The sequence below is a fragment of the Betta splendens genome, chromosome 14 (assembly GCF_900634795.4).
Source record: "Betta splendens chromosome 14, fBetSpl5.4, whole genome shotgun sequence".
Lineage (NCBI taxonomy): Eukaryota > Metazoa > Chordata > Actinopteri > Anabantiformes > Osphronemidae > Betta > Betta splendens.
The window spans coordinates 1,811,704-1,832,675 of NC_040894.2; the positions used below are offsets into that span (position 1 = coordinate 1,811,704).

General features: G+C 45.1%; 3 protein-coding genes and 1 long non-coding RNA gene across 5 annotated transcripts in view; 2 read left to right on the forward strand and 2 right to left on the reverse strand.

Annotated features, from left to right (window-relative positions):
- Nucleotides 1-1,800, reverse strand: part of jade2 (jade family PHD finger 2) — an 87,252-nt gene extending 85,452 nt beyond the window's left edge. Inside the window, exon 1 of one of the 2 annotated variants that reach the window (XM_029173440.3) lies at nucleotides 984-1,800. In XM_029173440.3, coding sequence (XP_029029273.1) covers nucleotides 984-1,001 — 18 coding nt within the window. In that variant the 5' untranslated portion in view covers nucleotides 1,002-1,800. The remainder of the gene's footprint in view (nucleotides 1-983) is intronic. The other variant, XM_029173439.3, reaches the window with a different exon arrangement.
- Nucleotides 1,801-5,217: 3,417 nt separating this feature from the next.
- On the forward strand, nucleotides 5,218-6,459 carry cdkn2aipnl (CDKN2A interacting protein N-terminal like). Its single transcript, XM_029173442.3, has 3 exons — nucleotides 5,218-5,748; nucleotides 5,956-6,061; nucleotides 6,172-6,459. Exons 1-3 carry the CDS (start codon nucleotides 5,537-5,539, stop codon nucleotides 6,178-6,180), a joined length of 327 nt encoding a protein of 108 aa, XP_029029275.1. The 5' UTR covers nucleotides 5,218-5,536; the 3' UTR covers nucleotides 6,181-6,459.
- A 725-nt stretch (nucleotides 6,460-7,184) lies between these two features.
- Nucleotides 7,185-13,590, reverse strand: ube2b (ubiquitin-conjugating enzyme E2B (RAD6 homolog)). The gene is made up of 6 exons (XM_029174040.3): nucleotides 13,417-13,590; nucleotides 11,275-11,355; nucleotides 10,628-10,653; nucleotides 9,315-9,404; nucleotides 9,068-9,156; nucleotides 7,185-8,745 (listed from the first exon to the last, which is right to left on the reverse strand). The coding sequence occupies exons 1-6, from the start codon at nucleotides 13,458-13,460 to the stop codon at nucleotides 8,617-8,619; spliced, it is 459 nt and encodes a 152-aa protein (XP_029029873.1). The 5' UTR covers nucleotides 13,461-13,590; the 3' UTR covers nucleotides 7,185-8,616.
- A 916-nt stretch (nucleotides 13,591-14,506) lies between these two features.
- LOC129605115 (uncharacterized) lies at nucleotides 14,507-18,184 on the forward strand. Its single transcript, XR_008696644.1, has 3 exons — nucleotides 14,507-16,105; nucleotides 17,410-17,517; nucleotides 17,732-18,184. It is a non-coding gene; the product is annotated as an uncharacterized LOC129605115 (long non-coding RNA).
- Nucleotides 18,185-20,972: the final 2,788 nt, after the last annotated feature.

Genomic DNA, 20,972 nt, shown 5'->3' on the forward strand with positions numbered 1-20,972 from the left:
CACACACACACACACACACACACACACACACACACACACACACACAAGGAAGGGACCTGTGTGTATGTGGGGGGGGGGGGTCACTGGGAGCATTTAACAAGTCTCCAGACAGTTTGAGCCTTAATTGATTCAACGCAGAAGCCGATTCAGCTTCATGAGAAACGTGGAGGAGCCGTAAACGTGACGGAGCTCAAGGAGCAGGTGGACGCAGCATCAGCACCAGCACCAGCACCAGCATCCGAGTCACATCCCCGTGTTGTTGTCCTCTCACCTACGGATGCAACAGCCACACGCCTCCAGCCCAGGATACAGATAGTGCTCTGACTTACAGGAGGTAAACAACCACTCCCCCTCCTCCCCCTGTAAAGCCAGATCTGCACAGCACGAAGCAGCAGCAGCGGGAGGGGGAGGGGGGAGGAGGGGGGAAGGAGGCAGAGAGTAGCTGCTCTAATTCCTTAATGTGTGTATGTGTGTGGCTGCGTGCTCTGCCTCCCTAAAAGCCCCCCCCCCTTTTCCTACGGAGTGAAGGAACCTGCACATGCTCCCGGGGACTGTGCGCGTTCGGCGGTGCCACCACCCTGCGCTCACACCCGCTGCTCTCAACCCCTGAAGATCACACAACTTCTGCACCGTTATCCTGCGTGCACGCCGCGTGTGCACGCGCACACGCTTTCTGCTGCAGCTTTTCGCGTTTGCCTGCAAGTTGTTGCTCGCATTCCTCGCTCCACTCCCGCAAATGAGACCGTTTGTTGCAAACACGCGCAGAAAAAAAAAACGCGCAGGACCGCACTCGTTCTCCGCACAAGTTCGCTCCTCGAGCGCGGCACGCGCAGCGGCGCTCCGACCCACATGCGCCGCTCAGCCCGCTGCAAAAGTGCGTACCGAGCTGCCCGCCGCCGCTAGCCTAGCGCAGACTAGCAGCCAGCGGAGCTCCGCCACAGCACCGACACTAAGAACCATCCGCGCGTCGGAGCCGTTCGTACCTTGATCGCAGTCAGCATTGGGCGCAGAGACGTCCTCGGTCCTGGACGGCGGGCGATTCCCACGGATTAGATCATTGGCTTCCAGGCGCATGTAGTTCAACGGGGGAGGCTCCGGCTGCCGTCTGTGCCCGCTCGGTGCCTTGGCAGGCGGCTAGCGGCGCTGCTGCGCGGCCGCCCGCGACCGTGGGTCCGCGCGGCGACAGCGCCGTCGCTCCTCACCGCGCGTCCTGACAGCGCGTCCGCCCCGCGAGGTCCGAGCGTAAGTCCGAGGGAAAATCCGCAAAAAGTAGCGGCCAGACAAGAGTTGGAGGCTTTCAAAAAGTCAGCGAAGCCGCCGCTGGTCCCGCCGCTGCTGGCGCTCGAGCTGCTGCGAGGTGCGCGCGACGCGGCGCTCACAGGAAAAGCATGTCGCATTTCGCAAAAGCCCCAAACGTGGTGTCAGAAACCCGAACGTGCCGTCCTCCCCGGTGCCAGCGGTCCGGGAGGAGGGGGCGCGCGGGCCGGAGGAGGGGGGGGGCGCTAGAAAAGGTAGAAAAGCTTGAACTGTTTCCAAACGATGAGTCAGAATAAAACGCGAGCCAGTTTCGCAACGTCCCTCCTTCAAACGTGAAACGCTGCGCCCGTCGCTTCCAGTTGTGGGGCCGGTGGACGTGCACCGCTCCGCACGCACGCACGCACCGACGCACGCGCAGCCTCGCTCCCCCTTTCCTCCTTTCCTCCCTCCTCCCTGCCCGCACCAAAAAAATCCGAGAGAAAAAGGAGGAAAATCAGCTTGAAAACTCTTTTGGCGCCATATTTATGGCGTACTTTCAATTCGGCGTCACCGCAAGCTGCACTTCCTCCTCTGACAAACGCAAGATAACTGCGCCTCTGAGAGGAGAGGACGGGGATCGAACCTCCACCTGCGGCCGTGGCGGCGCTGGAACGGGCCGTGAAGTGGCGTCAGGTGCCTCTATTTACCGTGGGCGCCGCTTTACGGGGAAAAGGGCTCCGACGCGCAGGGCGCAGTAAAGCCGATTAGAAGCAGGTTTAAGGCCGCAGACTTTAGAATAATCCTCCATGTAGCTAAATCATACGGAAACACAGCGGAGACTGTCGGTGTCAGCGGGGGGCGATCATCCGAAGGGCCGCGCGCAGCGCAGATCAAAGGCCCCGGGACGTCCCTCGTGCCGCTCCCTCCGCTGTTTGGCTCCTGAGAAGCCGTTTTCTGCCTCTTTATGATTATTCTGTGTCCATATTCTGCCGTCGTGTCTCTCCGGGTCATCGTCAGCCATTTCCACTTTCTCTTTAAGGTCATTTTGTGTCACTTAGACCTGATCTCCTGTCTGTTCTGCTTCATTTGGTTTGTGTCTGTAACTGTCTGGTGTCTTTTTTTACCTCTGTCCTCACGTCGTTTCTATATTTTGACCTCATGTGTCTCGGACTTTTAAATAAGAACAATTTATGGTTGTGTCTCTATGTTTGTGTCTATTTTTGGTTTATTTTGACTCTTTGTGCTTGTTTGTGTCCATTATGTCATTTTTTATAGTAAGTTTTTTCACTCGTTTAGTGCAGTTCGGTCCATTTAATCCTTAACATTTGCAAACATCTCCTTTTTACCTCTTAAACCTTGATCTCCCTCCACCCTCGCGTTTTAAAGTCGGGGCCGACTCTCAGCAGCACAGTCGCCCGCTGTCACAATGATTGGCGGCTGGAGCTGCGGTTCAAAGTGAAGGCCTGCAGTAGCACTTTAAGTGATAATATCTCACCAGCAGTGATTGATTTGCTCACAGTGATCCAAAGGGAGCGCTTGGCAGGTAAATTACCTCCCTACACATTTCTCTAAAATCTATATTTGAAGGGGAGGCGGGCGTTTGATCAATGTGTAATCTACTGCTCCCTGTTTAAACCACTGTCCTCTCCTTGTTATCAAGCAGTCTGCAGAGTTTGCCCCAGAGTTCAGCTTCCACACACAGATCTGCTGCATTTCCATCTCATTAGGGACGCGTGGCTTTTATCTGGGCTCTGACAGACAGCGCATCATCTGAACATCTCGTCTTCGCTCAGTTTGTTCTGTTGCCTGAAACGTCTCGATACAAATATCTGTGGAGCCGTGAACACGAACGACTGGTACCTGACGCAGGCGGGAACGTCAGGTTTAACATGCGCGGAGCGGACGAGGACCGAAGGAGCAGTCAAATGAGAGGAGGACGGGTTCTGCTGGGGTCCGTTCAAAAGCAGCAGCTTCAGCAGCAGCAGCTTCAGCAGCATCCTCCTCCCAACCCCCCCCCCCCCGGGTGCCGTCCCCCGTGACCCTGCCCCTCGTTCCCCTCTGCACCCGTAGCCGCTCCTGGCTGTTTGTGTAGAGCGGATCCTCCCACATCTGGGTCAAACACCGCTCGTACTGCGTTTAGGGTGCCGCTGCACCAGATGGGCAGGTTTCACTGCACAGCGTCTCTGATTCTTATCAGTGTGTTGTTAGAGGTGCTGCAACAACAGCAGCACTTCAGCCATTCATCATCAGCCACAGAAACTTCATTAGTCAAACGAACTCCGTAGCTAAACTGCTACTTATCCTTGTTAAGTGTTTATTTATCAATTACCTGTGTAATTATGTGGAGGCAAAAGAGACCAAATCCTTCAAAATACATGTCTTTAACTCAGATTTAATACTAAGGTACTTTTTAAAAAAAAAAAAAGCAGCAGCTCTTTTCACAGTTCATGTTCAGACTTCATATGCGGTAAAAGAAACAAGTTGCCAACTTCTTTGTAATGAGACGTAACAGAAACGCTGGTAAAATGAGGAGCGGTGTTTTTCCGCAGCGTGACTCCGCTCCGGTGGCGCTCACCTTCGTCTCCAGGCTGCGTTCATCCTCGCTCCCCTCTACGACTCCGGCTCAAAGGCCTACCTGTTGTCTGCATCTTGCCCTATTCTACTTTTCCCCTGAGTTGGCATAAATTAGGTGACTCATCAGGAGCGAGCGCGTGCCAGCGCCGGCTGGACAGCGGTGTATTATTCCTGCATTAGTGTGTATTTCAGGCTGAGAGAGCGCGGGGCCATAAACTTAATGGGCTGCTTCACTCAATAAAGCCGCGACCTGTATGACTTGGAATCGGCCCAAAGTATACGGTACCCAGAGCGCTGCCGCTGGTTGTTCTGGGGGAATTTCAGAGGAGGTGAAAGCTTGATTTTATGTGCACTTACTTGGTTCATGAGGAAAGTGAAGACAGAATAAATACGTGGGCCGAGGGTCGTGTTTATCTGCAGGATGTCATTTGATGTTGAGGTTTAAAGACTCATTCCAGTCAAGTGACCTGCAAATCTGGTCAATTAATAGTTTAGTCTAGAAATGAATGAGATTGGGGTATTTATCTATTCCAGACATATAAATTCCCATTGAAATAACCAAAGAATGAGCAGAATGGAGGGTCCACATCCTCTGACCTCTATGTGAAGCCACGCTGCACCGTGCAGTTCTCAGGTCAGCTGCGTTTTTGGCTGTGTTGGTTGTAAAGTACTGCATCATGAGAGTTCTGTGGAGAAGATGTTCGGTAGCCACTTACAGTAAACTGACACCGTGTGGAAGCATAATTACAATGTTCGGAGCTGCACAGAAAACTGGATGGAGCTGAAACGACCAAAGGGGTTTCAAGACGCAGAAAAAGGATGAACTCCCTCCTCTGTGGTTCTAAGCGTCGCAGCCCGGTTCCCTCCAGCTCAGCATCACCTTCATGCAGGTGAGCAGCAGCAGTTTAAAGACGGCCTCACACTGACATGCACCATTTTCTTTTTGAGGCTCCAACAGACTCTGTCTTGATTCCTATGCAGAACGCAGCACCAGCAGCCTGTGGGATTAGGCAAAATAGTTTTTGTCAGTATTCAAGTGGATTCTCAGCTCATCATTAAAGCTGCTCATTCTGCTCCTCCTGTGGCTCTAATAATGACGCTAAAGACGCTCTGACAGCGATTTACACTCACCCTTTTCTGGGTCGTGGAAGTAAAACCAGTGACGGTGCAGCAAGCTGTCTGTCTGTCTGTCTGTCTGTCTGTCTGTCTGTCTGTCTGTCTGTCTGTCTGTCTGTCTGTCTGTCTGTCTGTCTGTCTGTCTGTCTGTCTGTCCTTTTCCTGGAATCGATGACTTCATGTCATCTAACCCTGTGTGTGTGTGTGTGTGTGTGTGTGTGTGTGTGTGTGTGTGTGTGTGTGTGTGTGTGTGTGTGTGTGTGTGTGTGTGTGTGTGTGTAGCTACTCTGTGTATGTACAAACAGAGAAAGCCTACAAAGGAGGTGGATTTTAGAGGCTGCAGAAGGTCTGTGTTGCTCAGTGGAGATGTTACTGCTTTAGTTTGGTTCTTTATAGGATAAGATGCTCTGATGTGTCACAGAGGTTAAACTACTCCTACAGTACAGGACGTAGCAGCTCCTCTACCAGTCACAGTCAGAGCAGAGGGTTTTTCGGCTCAGTTGCGACGCTATGTTCCACCACTAGGTGTCGCTGCCTAAACTAGCGTCATGTCCGAAAGCGGCTTCCGGTACCAGCGGAGACCGGAAGTTAGCGTCGCTGAGGAAGAAAGATGTCTGCCCTGGACGTGGATGATTTTATTCAACAAAACAGAGCTCTGGCGGAGCAGGTGGAAACGTTTCGAGGTTACTGGGAAAGTGAAAAACACTGGGAGGCGAGGAGGGAGTTCATCCTGCGGAACATAAAGGACTACGAGGAGCAGCAGCAGGACCAGCTGCTCTCTCTGTCCATGGTCTGGGCCAACAACGTCTTCCTCGGCTGTCGGTGCGTAAACGTTCCGTCTTAATTCGTCTGACGGGTGTTGATGTGAGTGTGGAGCACGGTTAAAAGGACTTTATGTAGCTCTCAGGTGTCTGTGGACCCACCCCTGACTCCTAAAACGGTTAAAACGGTGCCAGATGTAGTGGGATAATCTGTCCTCTAACTCACCGTGACTCGTCCTGACGCGGACTCTTTTCTCTTTTATGGCAGATACAGCACCGAGCTTCTGGACAAAGTGCAGGAAATGGCTGAGGGCATCGTGGTGGAGGATGCTCCGGTCTTCAAGACCAGAGATGAGATTGTTAAGAAGCAACAGGTACGTTTCAGACCCACAGAAAACCTTGAACATAAAAACAAGGAGCCGTTTAACGAACAACTGAGAGTCTTCACAGTTTGTAGTTAAACCGTGTTGTCTGTTTGTCACAGGGTCGATGACCAGTGTCGCTTCCTTTGGTTCTGCTGGATCGGACTTGATGGGACTCAGCTGTTGTACAGTACAAACAAGCAGTGATGTACTGCTTAATATGCTAAAAACATTTATGTGGTTTTAACAATCCTGCATCTTTATGACAGATGATCATTTCTATTTTAGGTTTTTAATGCACACTTTTAGAGTTGTTGTTGTTTTTAATCAATTCAGATGTGAACCATCACTGTGGTTTACACAGCTGGATACGAATTGTCCTGCAGAGAATAAAGGACTTGTGTTTTCTACTTGTGGGTTGTATTTTATGTTATAATTCATAAAAACAAACTACTGCCTTGGAAATTACTGAAGCTAAATTCATAGTTATTCGTCAAGTCTCAAAGAACTTTATTATTCCCATAAGACACTGATCAAAGATATAATTCATCTCCTCAATTGGGGAATTGGTTCTGCCGTGGAGACAGAACCCCCCTTCTTTGCCTTTTTCCTACTGAGGGGCGGCATCAGCTGAGTTAAAGGTGACTGTCGTCTCCAGTACCTAAAATAACCCCATCTGATTGTATGTAAATGTGTTCAACTAATCTTTTATGGTCAAAGGAGTGAATTTCATTTTTGAAAAGATGCAAACTATGTTTTGTTTTCTTGCTAAACCTCTTTATTGATCCCACATGGGAAACTAACCTCTGTATTTTCACTCCTCCCCTTGCGGAGCAGCCACAGTGCTGCGGCCGGGGAGCTGGTCTGAAGTGTCTTGCTCAAAGACAGACCTGGTGCTGGATGGGTCACACCTGGGACCTTCCGCTTCCCAGGCCCAGGCTCTACCTACTAAGCTACCAGGCCACTAGGATATAACATGTAACTGTTACACATTTCACCTCAAACTGTGATGAACAGAATTTATTTCTTTTACATTGCAAACTTGAATTTGCTTATGGACATTTCCACTATTAATGTGGTTAATGAGATTTTCTGGTAAGAGAAATCTAACAAAAACACAAGTTAAACAGAAAGAGAAAGTGTGAAAAATGTGTTTTATTATGTTTATACAGCATATTGTTATAAGTATACATTTTTGTTTAATTCACAAAATTTTAACATATCCCTTCTGTTTCTTGGGTGAAATAAGTCACAAGCCACAATATGACCTTTATCGTTTCAGAAAAGAGCAACTTTATGGTTTATCGATGACTGTTCCATGATTTAATTAGCTGATGTTTGGCATGGTTAAATATTTAATTTAGATTCAAGTGGCATCTTAATTGGACACATACATTAAAATAAAATAGGAGACAAATACAGGCATGGAAACAACTTAAGCTGTTGGGAAAACAGTTGATGCCCTTCTGTTCTCTGCAGCAGCTGGTTCTGTCAGTCCACTAATTAACACTTCAGTCTAGGCGCTGAACAGAGCAGCTTTTTAGAGATGGCTCAGAAAACACTGGAGCTTGAATCAGGCATACACGTCACAGGCGACAAAGCCTTCTGAAAGTCAGTTTCTTTGTGTGGTGAAGGAAATTGGAGGAGCATGTGGGTGCTTAAGTTGAGCTTAAATGCAACTCTGCAAATTGTAGGCATTATGGGAAATAGAAGTGAACAGGCTGCAGAACCCAGTATTTATCAATGCTATGCAGTCCTGTTAACTAGGATTGAACAGCTGCCAAATATTATAGGCCAGTGAAACAATCCATATTTCTGTAATTCCCCTTTGTAACTAGAATCCTCACCCACTTCAGTAGCTACAGTCCACCTCTTACCCCGTGTTTCATTCAACTGCCAATATCTGTTATCACAGTCTCAAGCGTGGAGCAGCAGTGATTACAAGCTCGGCGCTTGGTAGCCAGTAAGTTGTGAGTCATCAGTGGCACAGAGACTTGATGCTGTTGCAGCCTGTGACGCGTGCAAATCCAAACTTACAGTGTCTTAAAATAACAGACACACAGAACCAGATCTGTTTGTTTTATCAGCTGCATCTGCGGTTGGCTTAAAGCTAAAACCAACACTCAAAAGGCGCCTTGCTGGCTTATTCTGTGACTTTAAAAATGTGCTCATTTGGTCACCAAACGGTCATTTCAACAGCCAAGTTGTGCACACTTAAAAAAAACAAGAGATTTCAAAAGGGCAAAACAAAATATCTGTAAAACTCAAACACTAACAGTATCAGTCCAAACAAAGATATATTACAAGTTCTGTTAGCAATAACTTATTTCACATCATGCAATAACAAAAGTAAAATTAAGAAACACAGATATAAGATTGATTCCCTCCCTTGTTTCCTCAAATGTGTTGGCAAGCAAGTTAATGTGCATTCTGGTTTGGTTGTTCTCTGCGAGTTTTTTTTTTTAGGTGGCACTTAAGTTCTTCTGATATAGTTGCTGTTTTTTCCTTGATGAGGTAAAAATGAGACTGGGATGATGTAGAGAGGGCCATAAAGAGAGTGAGACGAGTCAGACGTCCACCCAGCTCTGCTCCACGATGGCCGTCACCCTCTTCTCGTACTCCCTCTTGTTTTCCTGATAGAGCTGTGCGGCCTGGCTGTTGGCCGGGCTGTTGGGGTTTGGCTCATCCAGCAACGACTGAGGAAGATAAGGAACAATGAGAATGGAGCTAAACCAAAGAATGCATACACAAAAGGAACACGGGTCTGTGCGTGTTTACACAAAGGTCATTTTTCTGCAGACACAGTGGACCAACCTCAACATCTATCCTTGATTACTGGATAATGATCCATTTGAGTGTATTCATGAATGGAAAGAGGGTGTGTTTGTGAGTATAGACGAAAGAAAAACACAAAACCAGAAATTTTGTCCAGAAAGTTACAATGTGATGTGTCGGGTCAAAATAAAGTTTGAACTTGACTCAAGTCCCCTTTGTTTGAAGGCAGTTTGAGCGACTGACCTGGATGGAGGTGAGTATAGACGACACATCGTATGTGGGGCTCCAGCGATTCTGAAGGATGTCTAAACATATACTGCCATCAGCATAAACTGCAAAACAGGGACCACAAACACATGGTCGACATAAAGTACCTTCTACATGTTTCATACACTTGTTGGTGTTTTGTGTTTCTAATCCTTAGTGGTCAAGTTCTATTTACAAATATATTGTTCAGATAGTGTAAATGTGCAACTGTACTGCTGCTTACCATTAGGGTGAAACATTCTGGAGACAAAGCGAACTGTGGGAGGCTTGTTTGGGTACTCCTCTGAAAACTCTATCAGCAGCTTAAATGTTCCTGCAGAGACGAGGAGCGGGGAGGAACACGATGAGGCGAAGAGAAGATCACAGACAGAAGGAGACGCAGAAGTCATTTTGTGAGGAGAATACAGATGTGAGGGATCGAGGAGGTCAGAGGAAGCAGGAGAAATAATTATGTTGCTAAAAATACTATTGGCTCGGCTGGAAACAGAAACTGAACCTGCAGAGATGTGGCTGCTGCAGGCAAAGAGGAGGCTTTAAGGAGGAATATGATTAATGAGAAAACAAACAGAGACAGCACTTCTGCCTGACACCGATCTTAATTACAGCCAGTAAAGAACGTTTGTTTATTTAAATTATTGAAATAACTGATTAACAACAAAAAAATAGCTCCAGGGTTATTTCATCATATAGAATCATATAGAAACGCAACAAATCTTCTTAGAGCCGCACCAACAAAACAAAACATTTACTTAGGAGACTATTGTCAATTTTTAACTCAAAAAAGTGTCAATGAGTCGATATTAAACTTTTAAAAAGCTGGCCGTGGGCCCGGTGTCGCGGCCCTTAGGGATTGCACAGTTTGTCCCTTTTCACTTCTATTTTAGGTGCATTAAAATTAATTTCCACAAAGGCCAGTATGAGCTGGAGAAATGGGCACAGCAAGCTAAAAGTGTTTCATTGTTCACACAAAGGCTTGGCTATTGTTTTCAGACCTATTCTTATCTGTGATGAGTTTAATAACCACCAGCTCAATATCACTGTCCCACTGCACTGTACAAACACAAAGGAGCTCGGGAGAACAGGGAAATGACAAAGCCTACAGCATTGGTCCAATATCGCCACAAACTCTTTAAACTCGCATCACTATTTTATTAGAAACTTTGTGTGATTGTATTCAAAGCTACAACCTGTGAAAATGTCAAACTAAAATAACCCAGTCCTTTTAAATTACCATAATTTGGCACCTGACTTTTTGAGATCATTTCGTCCCTCCTACCATTAATAGATGAGGGGCGGTTTCTTATTCTGTGATATTGTGCTGGCTTAGAATGACCATCACCTTCACATATTTAGCTCTTCATATTTTTTTTTACAACATGTACTGCAGCCCAGGAGACTGAGAGAGACAGACAGCACCGAGCAACTGTCCAATAACAACAGTGGAGGAGAAAGTTAAATGAAATCCAGAGCTTGGATAAATGTGCACCCATGGAGTCTGCACTTTATAGACAAGATTAATCAAAACAGAGAACTTACCGTCTTCAAATGGCGTTCCCACCGGCCTGCAGGGGGAAACCAGAGAGAAATGAAATTATTTCCAAATTTCTTATTCCCACTGCGACCAGTTCATTTTCTGCTCGTAGAAAACAATCATTAGTTTCCAACTTGAGGGATGCATAGCCATCAAAGTCTATTACTTCTCCTGTGTTTTACATTTCTGGAAGCTTAGAATTGGAGGAGGAACAGTCACCAAACCTATTTTTAGACACTGGTTTGTTTGTGTTGTACCTTGTTGCTTTTTGATGAGCTTTATATTTTTCTGCATGCTTTGTTTTGCACCAATAAACAAATCTGTAAATATTTTTATCTGATTTATATTCTGATTTTTATATTCCCTTTTTCGCCATCATTTTTAGCTGTAACAGTTTCTTCCCTCAACTACCCCATGGATCACTACATGCTGGCAATCCAGGCTGCTTTGTGCAACAATCTGTAATCAGAAATATTTTTAAAAAAATCAGGATAACATAGAAATCAGCAGTAGTGTGTGTGTGTGTGTGTGTGTGTGTGTGTGTGTGTGTGTGTGTGTGTGTGTGTGTGTGCGCGCATGAGGTGGGGGCATCATAATCACAGTGGCACAGTAAAGACAACAGGGTGGAGTTGAATGTTCAAGCGTGACTCACCCAAAAATAACAGCATTCCAAAGCATGATATTGTTCTCTGATGGTGCCCCGCTCACACCGGTGGGAGGATCTTCTTGAAGCCTGGATAAGACGGAGAAAGAGACACATTAAGAGAACGACAGGAGGGAGGTGAGCAAAGATGGAACAAAATATAAGAAGAGCAAAACGCACAAGAAACAACTGAGAGGAACCAAAGGAGAGTACGTGAGGATTTTAATTAACACCTTGGCTGCAGGATAATTATCAGTCAAAACATGAACTGCTATAATGACATGATGCAAATAGACAAACAGGCTTCAGGGCTCAAATCCAAATGCCGGTCCTGTGACCGCTCCACACAATCCTAGAACCTCAACCCTGGAGTTAATATATGTTTGTTGTGGTACCGTCCTTTGCAGCTCTATCCAGTATAAAACACAGATATCTTATTCTAGTTTAATACGCTCTGCCTAATTGTTTCAACTGTGAGGATTACATGTGTAAAAATGATCATTAGTCAGAAACCTCAGAGTTAGAAAAGCATCTAATACTCTCATGTGAGCAGCTGAATCCAGTTCATTTAGACCTGCGATCCCATGCCTGGTATAAAGCTGGTTTAATAAGAGCTTAGAGCTATAAAATTCAGCAGGATGCATCTGAGTGTGAGTGCAGATCTGTGTCTATGTCCCAAGCTGGAGACAGACCCACTGCAATTAACCTCATTTACAATAACCTGCCTAAGAGCTCTGCTGGTGGAAACAAAATACTAAAACAACCAACAGATAAAATAACTTCTGTAATTGTTACATGTGTACATCTTCAACAAATAGGGAAGTGGCTGTAAAGACTTATGATTATACAGCTAAACACTCACTACAATACAAAAGAAAGTGGACATACAAAAATTTAAGTTGATTGGTGGTTTCATAACATCAGCTGCTTCTAAAAATACATTTGGAGACCCTTCACTAAATAATATGTCAAGGAACTCTTGACAAAAGGTTTGATCTCCAGCGTTGGCCTCTCATTCCCAAAGCCCAACCATGGCACAAGTGCCAGTGCTCAAATAAGTACATAGCTCAGCTTGAAGACACGAATTGTGCGAATCAAGTGACTTACTGATCAAACACAGTTGGGCTGAGGGCATTAGACAATATCCCAATCTGCCAGCTTTGGCATCAGCACAAAGGCTGATCTAGGAAGGTGCCACTGGGTTTCCCTGTGCCTCAGTGTGTTGCAGTTTACCGCCTGGGGGACTTGCAGCGCAGAGTAGAGTTACACTGACACTTTATCTGTCCTGCTTCTTAGTAGAATAGCTTAGCATCGTTTTATCCACTGACAGGTGTGTGTGAATTCAACACAAACACCTACTGTGGGATGCCATATGGAGCAAGACAACAGATTGGGGACGGGAGGTATTACAAGAACCCTTCTGCCAGGTGTTCTCCCAGGAAGCATATTCACACCATAAGTGGATAGGGTTGCAGGGGCTGTGCGTCTCCTAATACGTAATTTAGAAAAACACTAGGTGGAGGTGGCAGCCGAGCATCTAACCATCATGAATAATGAAACCGAGCACCCCAGGACCCCCCACCCGGAGTTCTGCAACACCTGCAAGCCACGTTGCTGCTACAGTGGGTTTGAAAAACAGAATGATAGTGTTCGCCGACTGGTTGAATGTCTTTGGTTACAGCAGATTAAAAGCCCAGAATGCAGACAACGATGAGTAATTAAGAGAAATCCTGCCGCAATTAGGTCCTAAATGATGCCAATTAAGCCAAGACAGGGGTTTTATTGGAGTACTCATCCAGGCAAATGTAATCTCCTGTGTTACCGAAACAAACAAACCGGCGGAGAAATAAAGAGACTAACGTTGTTCTTTAGATGCAAAGCGCTGTATTAAATCAAGTTGCCTCCTTAAGAGACGACACTAAACGACCCAAACACGCTCCTGCTAATCATCCTGATGCCACCTAATCTGACTAACTGTGTACATTCGTGATATTTGCTACAACAACCCAGGTTGAGCTTCTTTTCCAGTAACGTTAGCTAGGCTATTCTTTACACCAGCAGCTAGCGCAAAGCTAGGCTAGGCTAGCTTCACCGGCTAACGCCGTTAGCTACACGCAAACACAACAGATGACAGGCAAAACGCTTCGGTACCTTTTGAAATCTCTCATAAGCCGTCTCCTTGCTGGGGTTGACATTATTTTAAATGTGTAAAAAAACTACAAAATCTTAGGTGAGATGATAAAGCGAGTACTATCCGAAACCAAATACGGTGTTTCTTCCGCTTGTAGCCCTTTTCTTCTTCTCCCAAAAACAACTGGCTCGCTATTTGTGGTGACGTCAGTCCTTACAAAGGCTCCGCCCCTTTTATGTCACAGGCATTTTATTTTTTACTTCTGTAGAAATGTTAATTATGTGCCCACGTGTTTTTATTTCCGGTTAGGATCTTGAGATACAGGGTGAGTGCTGCAAAATATCTCCACTAGCATTATTGTTTTTCATCAACACTTAATAATAATGTAAAAAATTCTGTACTTAGGTCATTTAAATGCTTGATTTAATACAGGCTGTGATGTTCAGCTTTGCCCAATAAGGATGACATCATGTAATTACTTTATAAGCTAAGACTGATCGTCTCCCTGTTAAGTGCAATTTTCCATAAAGCATTAGAGGCAGCAGCAACTTGTAACTGTGCTCATCAAAGATTTGGATATTTAAAAAAATACAAATATCCCCTAGTTAAGAAGATGTCTCCAACCTTCTGCAAATCATTTTTACAGTGATGAACAACACACTCCAGAAAGTCTCTGCTCTTTCTCTGTGATAGGGCGTCCAACATGCCTGTGATCCACAGTACAAACCTGCATCTCCTGTATAGAGGCTTCAGCCTGGTTCCTGCACAGTGGACGATATCAGGAAATCTTCTTTTGATTTGATTTTGAATTTTAAAAACAAATGTTTGTATACTTTCAAACACAGTCTCTTGGTGGCTGCCTCTACATTTGCCCTGCAGCTAAAATTGATATTGTTACATAATATCATCTCATATATAAACAAATTTAAACTCAGTACTAATATTATTAACTTTACATAATGAGCCTCATTTTTACCTCTGCTTTAATATTCTTACAAGTAACTTCAGCTTGTCTTTGTCCTCAGCGAGATACATGCATTCATTACATTTTCAAAGGTATAGTCTATATAATCACAATTACTTTGTCTGTTGTCATGGTAACAGTGTACTAGGTTTTGTATGTTTTTCAGAAAAGTGCACATGGAGAAATCATTACAATCTTTAACTCCGCAAAAATGAAAAGCAAAACAAACCAACGTGTTCCATGTGCCCACCTTGCTTCAGATTTTGTGCTGTGTTGTCCCCATGAAAGCAAGACTGACGCAGACGTTCAGTACAGTGAACGCAGCGCGCTGAGTAACGAGTAGCTCACTTTGTTTCTGTTAAAGAAGATGCAGCTGCCGTCCACCTGATTCAACCACCTGACTTTGACTTCTGCACAGATAAAAGTGAATTTAAAAATGAACGTGCACCAACCCAGTAATCTACTCAGCAATGCAATAAGTGGTTTATGATAAATCTAGATAATCCATCTATAGCTAATGCACTCTGTCTGCAGGGTCCTGTCTGACATCAACTCGTTTAAATCATGTGATTTAGAGAGACACAAAAGAGATTAAAATATTTAAATAGCCCAAACAAGGGAAGGATCATTTCTCTCACAAAAAGCACAAAAAAGTTTAACAGAGTTTGGTTAAACTTGAACTCTTGGGAGAGTTTTAGTAATTAGGACAATAATTGGAACAACGATCTTAATAGCAAATTATCTTGAGACTGAATCTGATTGTGGAAAATAACAAATATTTATGTTAAAGAATGATCTTTTAATGTATTCAAGAATTTCAGATGAGACAATCAGCCGAACTAAAAATCAGGCGTCCGCTTGTGCGTTATAATAAAAGCCCTCTGAAAGCTCAAGTACTTAAACTGGCTATTTAATCTATCTTGAATGTTGCCCGGGCCATTTCCCTGGCAGAGTCCAGGTTGCAGCTATCAATAGACCCAAAGTCCCGTTAGCATTTCACTGTTATGAGAATCTAGGTCACAGACAAAAGGATCTGGCTTCACCGAGAGTCTCCTCTGGCTTCTGAAAAAATGCCCCGTTATGTGAAGACGTGTTTACATCATGTGTTACTGTCTGTGATGTAAACTCATTTAATGAAGTATTACGGATCCGTGCTTAGTCAGGCCTGAGAAAGGCTTGAGTCAGTGATAGTTTGGTGCAATTCTCTATCTGCCTGCTTCATAAGGAAAACCAGTGTCTCTGTCTGGATCTGGACAATAACCTGATGGAGCTAAAATAGACAGGACACTTACAGAGACACTGTGAGAGGCGTAATCCTGCATAGAAACTGACATCGGCTTGTGTTTGCTCTGAATTGTGCCTACAGATTAAATGTTTCTCTTATAGTTATAGTTCATGTATGTTCTTTAGTCACAACTGCTTTAAACAATCCATGGAACTGAAACGAAAGCATGAGCCTGTTCATTAACATACTGTAATTGTGATTCATTGTATTATCTTTCAGTTGGTTGAAGCTTATTCTACCTTAATGTACTGTACTGTTCGCTCCCTTTCTCTCCATCATGTTCTGTGGAAGCAGAGGTCACGCAGCCCTTTTTACCCCACTGCTCTAATGACCCATTAGTCTCCACAGAAACCCGCTGTCGGCTGGAAGACTCCAGTCTGAGTGTTGAGGCGGGTCAACGATGGAGCCATCACCGTGTGCAGCGGCCATCGGCGCTAATGAGGAGCACAGCTTCAAGATGGTACAAGCTAATTGTCTCATTAGAGCTGCGATGTCTCCTTGCATCTGGACGGGCCAGAGTGATAATTAAATTACACAGCTGATTGGCTGAGTGTTCAGGCCTCTGGTCTGTGAGGCAGATTTGAGGATCTGTGAAGGACACAGATGGCGGTGATGCAGTTAGGATTGATTGAAATGCTGCCTTCACGGGCTCTGGAGACATGGTTGTTCTTACTCAGGTGCTTTATAATAAACCTCAGTGAAATCTCTCATCAATTACAACACATGATAAATGCGATGTGGACAATACTCCTGCAAAATAGCCCAAAAATAAACTCGGGCCAAACAGAAAAACAATCTCTGGACAAACTTGGAGTGAGAAAACAATAAAAACCATTATTTGGCAAATGTTTTTCCAAAACAACAAACTATTGAAACCTCAATACCAAGTAACTAATGACTGGAACAGCGCCACATGTTTCTTCGTTGGTGGGACTGACGTCTCATTAGGTGGACATTCCTCAGGCCTTCATGCTCTGTTGTTGTTGTTACTGCTGCTGTGAAAGCTTCTTGTAGCGTCTGTACAAATACGAGAACCTGAAACTTTGCAACTGTCTCTGCTGCGTGTGACTGTGGGCTGCAATTAATTTTTCATTGCTGATGCAACAACAGCGCGTCTTGTAGCAATACCTTGACATGGGATGAATCAGTGAGGCATGAAAACCCGTGAAGGTGTAACAAGGCCTGAGCACAGATCCACTACCTTTGTTGCCTTCGGCCAATTGGTTTCTTGATTGTCGGACACGGTGAGCTCTGCATTTAATAAACTACTGGTTGCTTTGTTCTGGGACTAAGATATGAGGGAGCAAAATAAAAGCCAATGAAGGAACCTGAGCTACACTGTCACAAACAGACTAAACTCTGCTGTTTCTAGCACTGAGTCTGCAGCTTTTGTCACCTCTGCATGATTTTCATCTTTAACTGAAACTGGATTATCTGTTCGACCGCCTGCCGTCCCACACGCTCACACTGCTGTCACTGAATCGCGTCTGTGCCAGGTGAGAAAGCTGCGTTTCCAGATAAAGACCGTGTGACATCATCTTAATAGAAACACTGGCTGTTACAGACACATTGTAATGCATGCGTGATGTGAAAACGCAGATTTAGTTTGCAAAAACTTGTTTGGTATGTGAGGAAGCTGAACGATTCCAGAGGCACCGGGTCTTTAGACAAAGCAGCATCTGCCTAAAGACCAAGGATCTTCCCTGTAACGAATCCAAAGTTGTGTCTGAGGGTAAACAAGGTGCCTCTTTGCTTTGTCAACAGCAGATGGAGCCCAAGATCTCAGATGGGAACCACAAGCTGCTGTTGTCATGGTTTCAGGTATCCTGGAGACACAATACTGGATGCTAATTGGTGGAAAGAAGCAGAGAGGTAGAGACCATTTTAGTTTTATGTATGTGTCACTATTATTAGTCTGTAAAAACAAATGTAATGAGAAACAGGAAGAGACTTAAAGAGCAAAGAGGAGAAAAACAAATGTAAGGAGTCATAAAAAGTCCATTTCATGACAGATGTGTATTATTGTGCATAACACTTTTCACTGTTACCTTTTCTGTACTCATTTATATTCTTCATGTGGCTGCAGCGAATCGTTTATTGGAAACAATCAGCAGAGGAGTCTGGTGCACGCGCCTCGTCCCTGCGTCCGTCCGTCTCATCGTCCGTCCGTCTCATCGTCCGTCTCATCATCCGTCTCATCATCCGTCTCATCATCCGTCTCATCGTCCGTCTCATCATCCGTCTCATCATCCGTCTCATCATCCGTCTCATCGTCCGTCCGTCTCATCGTCCGTCTCATCGTCCGCCCGTCTCCACCTCGTTTGGAGTTTCTCAAGGTCATGTGGAGGGTGATGGTCACATGACTTCTCAATGCGCCACTGATGTAATGTTTATACTGTAAGTCCAATGAGAGGGTTGTCTCTCGGTCCCACCTGCCTCCGGGGCGCGTCCTCCCTCAGATCACAATCAGTATCATCGCCCAACTTTCCAAAACAATCCATTCATCATGATCGTTTCATTCGCCACATCAGAGACGTCGCACACGTCACACACAGAAGCCTCAGCTGTTTTATCCCCGTAGCCTGTCAGTGGCATTAATCATGCAGTCGGCATCTGGTCGCCTAGATTTAAACAGGATTTTATCCAAACTGCCTTGGCACATGCAGAGAATTTAAATTTAGATGTTGAACAGCAGCAGTAGGTAGCTTTTAAATCCAAATGGACTAAACAGCCAGAGGTCCAGTAATGAAGACTTTGACTGGTGCCGTGTGAAGACTCACAGGAGCCGCTGAGCCTTATGTTACTTTGGACTAAGCTCCTGTATTGTGTTGCCTGCATTTACTGTAGCCTGTCATCACTTCACAACATCACAACAACATAAACTTGCTGTCATCGCTGGAGACACGCATGTGGTTGGGTTCAGTTAAGTGATGGAAGGCGCCCAGACGTCAAATCCACCTTCAAAACAAGTCATTTCCGCGCGACTCTGACTCACTTACAGCCCAGCGTCGGCTCAGTTTGTCTGTAAATGGAGTCGATGGAGCAAATGCCACAACAAGCAGACATCCTGATCAATGAAATGTTAATGTGGAAAACGCTCCACCAGATGCGTATGCGCTAAAACAGGCTCAGTGTGAAGGAGCCTTGAAACCCGATGAGGTGGAGTCAGGCAGGTGTGAAGTGCACGGAGCAGAACCGCATCATGTTCCACAGCAACACAGGACTTTAGACGTCGACCTGAAATTAGACTGAAACTGATGACTGTGAGCCTTTCATTGTGAGGATGCAGCCGATGCCTGCTTTTCATCGGCGTGTGCGTAAACAGAGCTTGTTCATTATGCAGTGAGCGCTCCCAAACAGCAGAATGATGACATGGGCCGATGTTGCATGAACAGAGACAACCACAGCGCGGCAGCTGGGTTCTGCTCGGCTCAGTTCAATCCGCTTCTTAATAAAGAACGTGTCAAGAGTGGAGGCATCGCAGCAAACGCGCTGTTCATCCTCTGTGGGAGGAGGAAAAGAGTCCTCCTGGAGCCGGAATCAACGTGATGAGTTAGAGGATAAAACTATTCTACTATTCACCACTTTATCAAAGTAATTCACCTCCAGATAAAACCAAACAAATCCATTTCCAGGCGTCCCACGTGTTTAGCGTGTGCCAGCATCACGTTTACAAAGGAAGCAACAGGTTCAAGCAGATGAGTATTAATTAAGGCCATGAAAGGAAGCGCACATTCAGCTTCTGATCGCCGCTCGTTTGATGTGAACTTGAGCTCTGCTTCATGACTGGACGAACAGTAGAGACGCTCCTGCGCTTCTGTTGTGAAACGCTCCCTTGCTTAAAGTGATGTGAGGCTGTAATGAGGCCCCACCTTGCTGAGGGAAGGAACAACCATTTCCTTCATAGAACACGCTGTCCCTGTAATATGGTGGAACATTGTTATTGTGACTATCATTATTTACCCGGAGGAAGAAAAAGTGAAGGGAATCACGAGGTTGGATGTTAACAAACCACTGACAAAGGCCTTTTTGTATCGCTAAAGTTGTGTTTTATGTCTGATAACACTTCCCGGCTCTAACTGTCCTTCAAAAAGATTAGTTTGTTATAATAGTTTTTGTGAGATTGTATTTCTTTTCTTTTCTTGTGATTTAATGCTGTTTTAGGTTCAAGAAAAGGCTCTGTTGCCTTTACAAAGACGTGACAATCCCTTTAAGTCTCTGCTCAGAGCTGAAGCATAACTTTGTTACTTTTTACACTACTGCACGTGCAGGTGAGCAGGAGACTGACACGCGCTCATTCCGAGCTCCAGCTGTGAGCACAGTCCACGGACTCCGTGTACTCGTTCGTAACCGCAGGCTACGTGCTGCCTTTGTTTACTTCAATGAGCCCCATGTAAAACAGTGACATCATGGCCACACCAAAATATTCACCACACGCCTCGCGGCGACCGAGCTCATGTATTTTCCTGCGCGTGTCGGTTCCTCCTCCTGTAAACGCGGAGCCAATGAAGCAGCGGAGGCCGCAGCGCGCGGAGCCAGCGACGGAGCCGCCGTCACCAGTCTCCGGTCGCGGGTCGTGTGGGCGGAGCTTCGCTGCTGCGTCAAGCTGGACAACGTGGACACAGACGGCGGATGTTAGGAGGTTACACTACGACTACAAATAACTATTGGTATTATTATTATCATTATTTTTACTAATATTTTACATATTATGAATCATTAAACGTTGTTAAAAATAGAAAGTTGATGTACTGAGGGAATTCTGATTTCATTTAAAAATCACTGAATCATCAGAACAGTCACTGAATGACTTATTAAGTGGGTCACATGACGATAGCCTCACATGACATGACCGATGTCTATATTTACACACCAGCCCAGCAAATAAAGCTTTGTTTGCTGACTGATGCCACTGTTTTCCTCAGAATAATGACTCATTCTGTTTTCAGGGCTGTTTTAATACAAAGATGCTGTTGGCTAAACAGAAATCAAAAAGCACTGTAAAAACAATAATACAAAGCTATAAGTAGCCTATAAATTCAAATTAATCACATGTATATGAATGACGTTAATTTTCTAATATTCAGATATTCTGGTCAAGAACCAGGCAAGCAGACATCTGCTCCTTCCTCCTGTGAGCACCTGGAGCCTGGATGGAAACACAATTGTCCTGTGAGGGTTGACGTCCTCCTCAAGTATTTTCCCTGTTTCGAGCACATGGCAGTTAACTTATTGGAAATTGGTGCAGCTGCTAAATGATGTCCTGAAGAGATCATATATCACTTAATTTTTAAATTTAGTTCATTGCATTTTGGCAAGACTTTGTT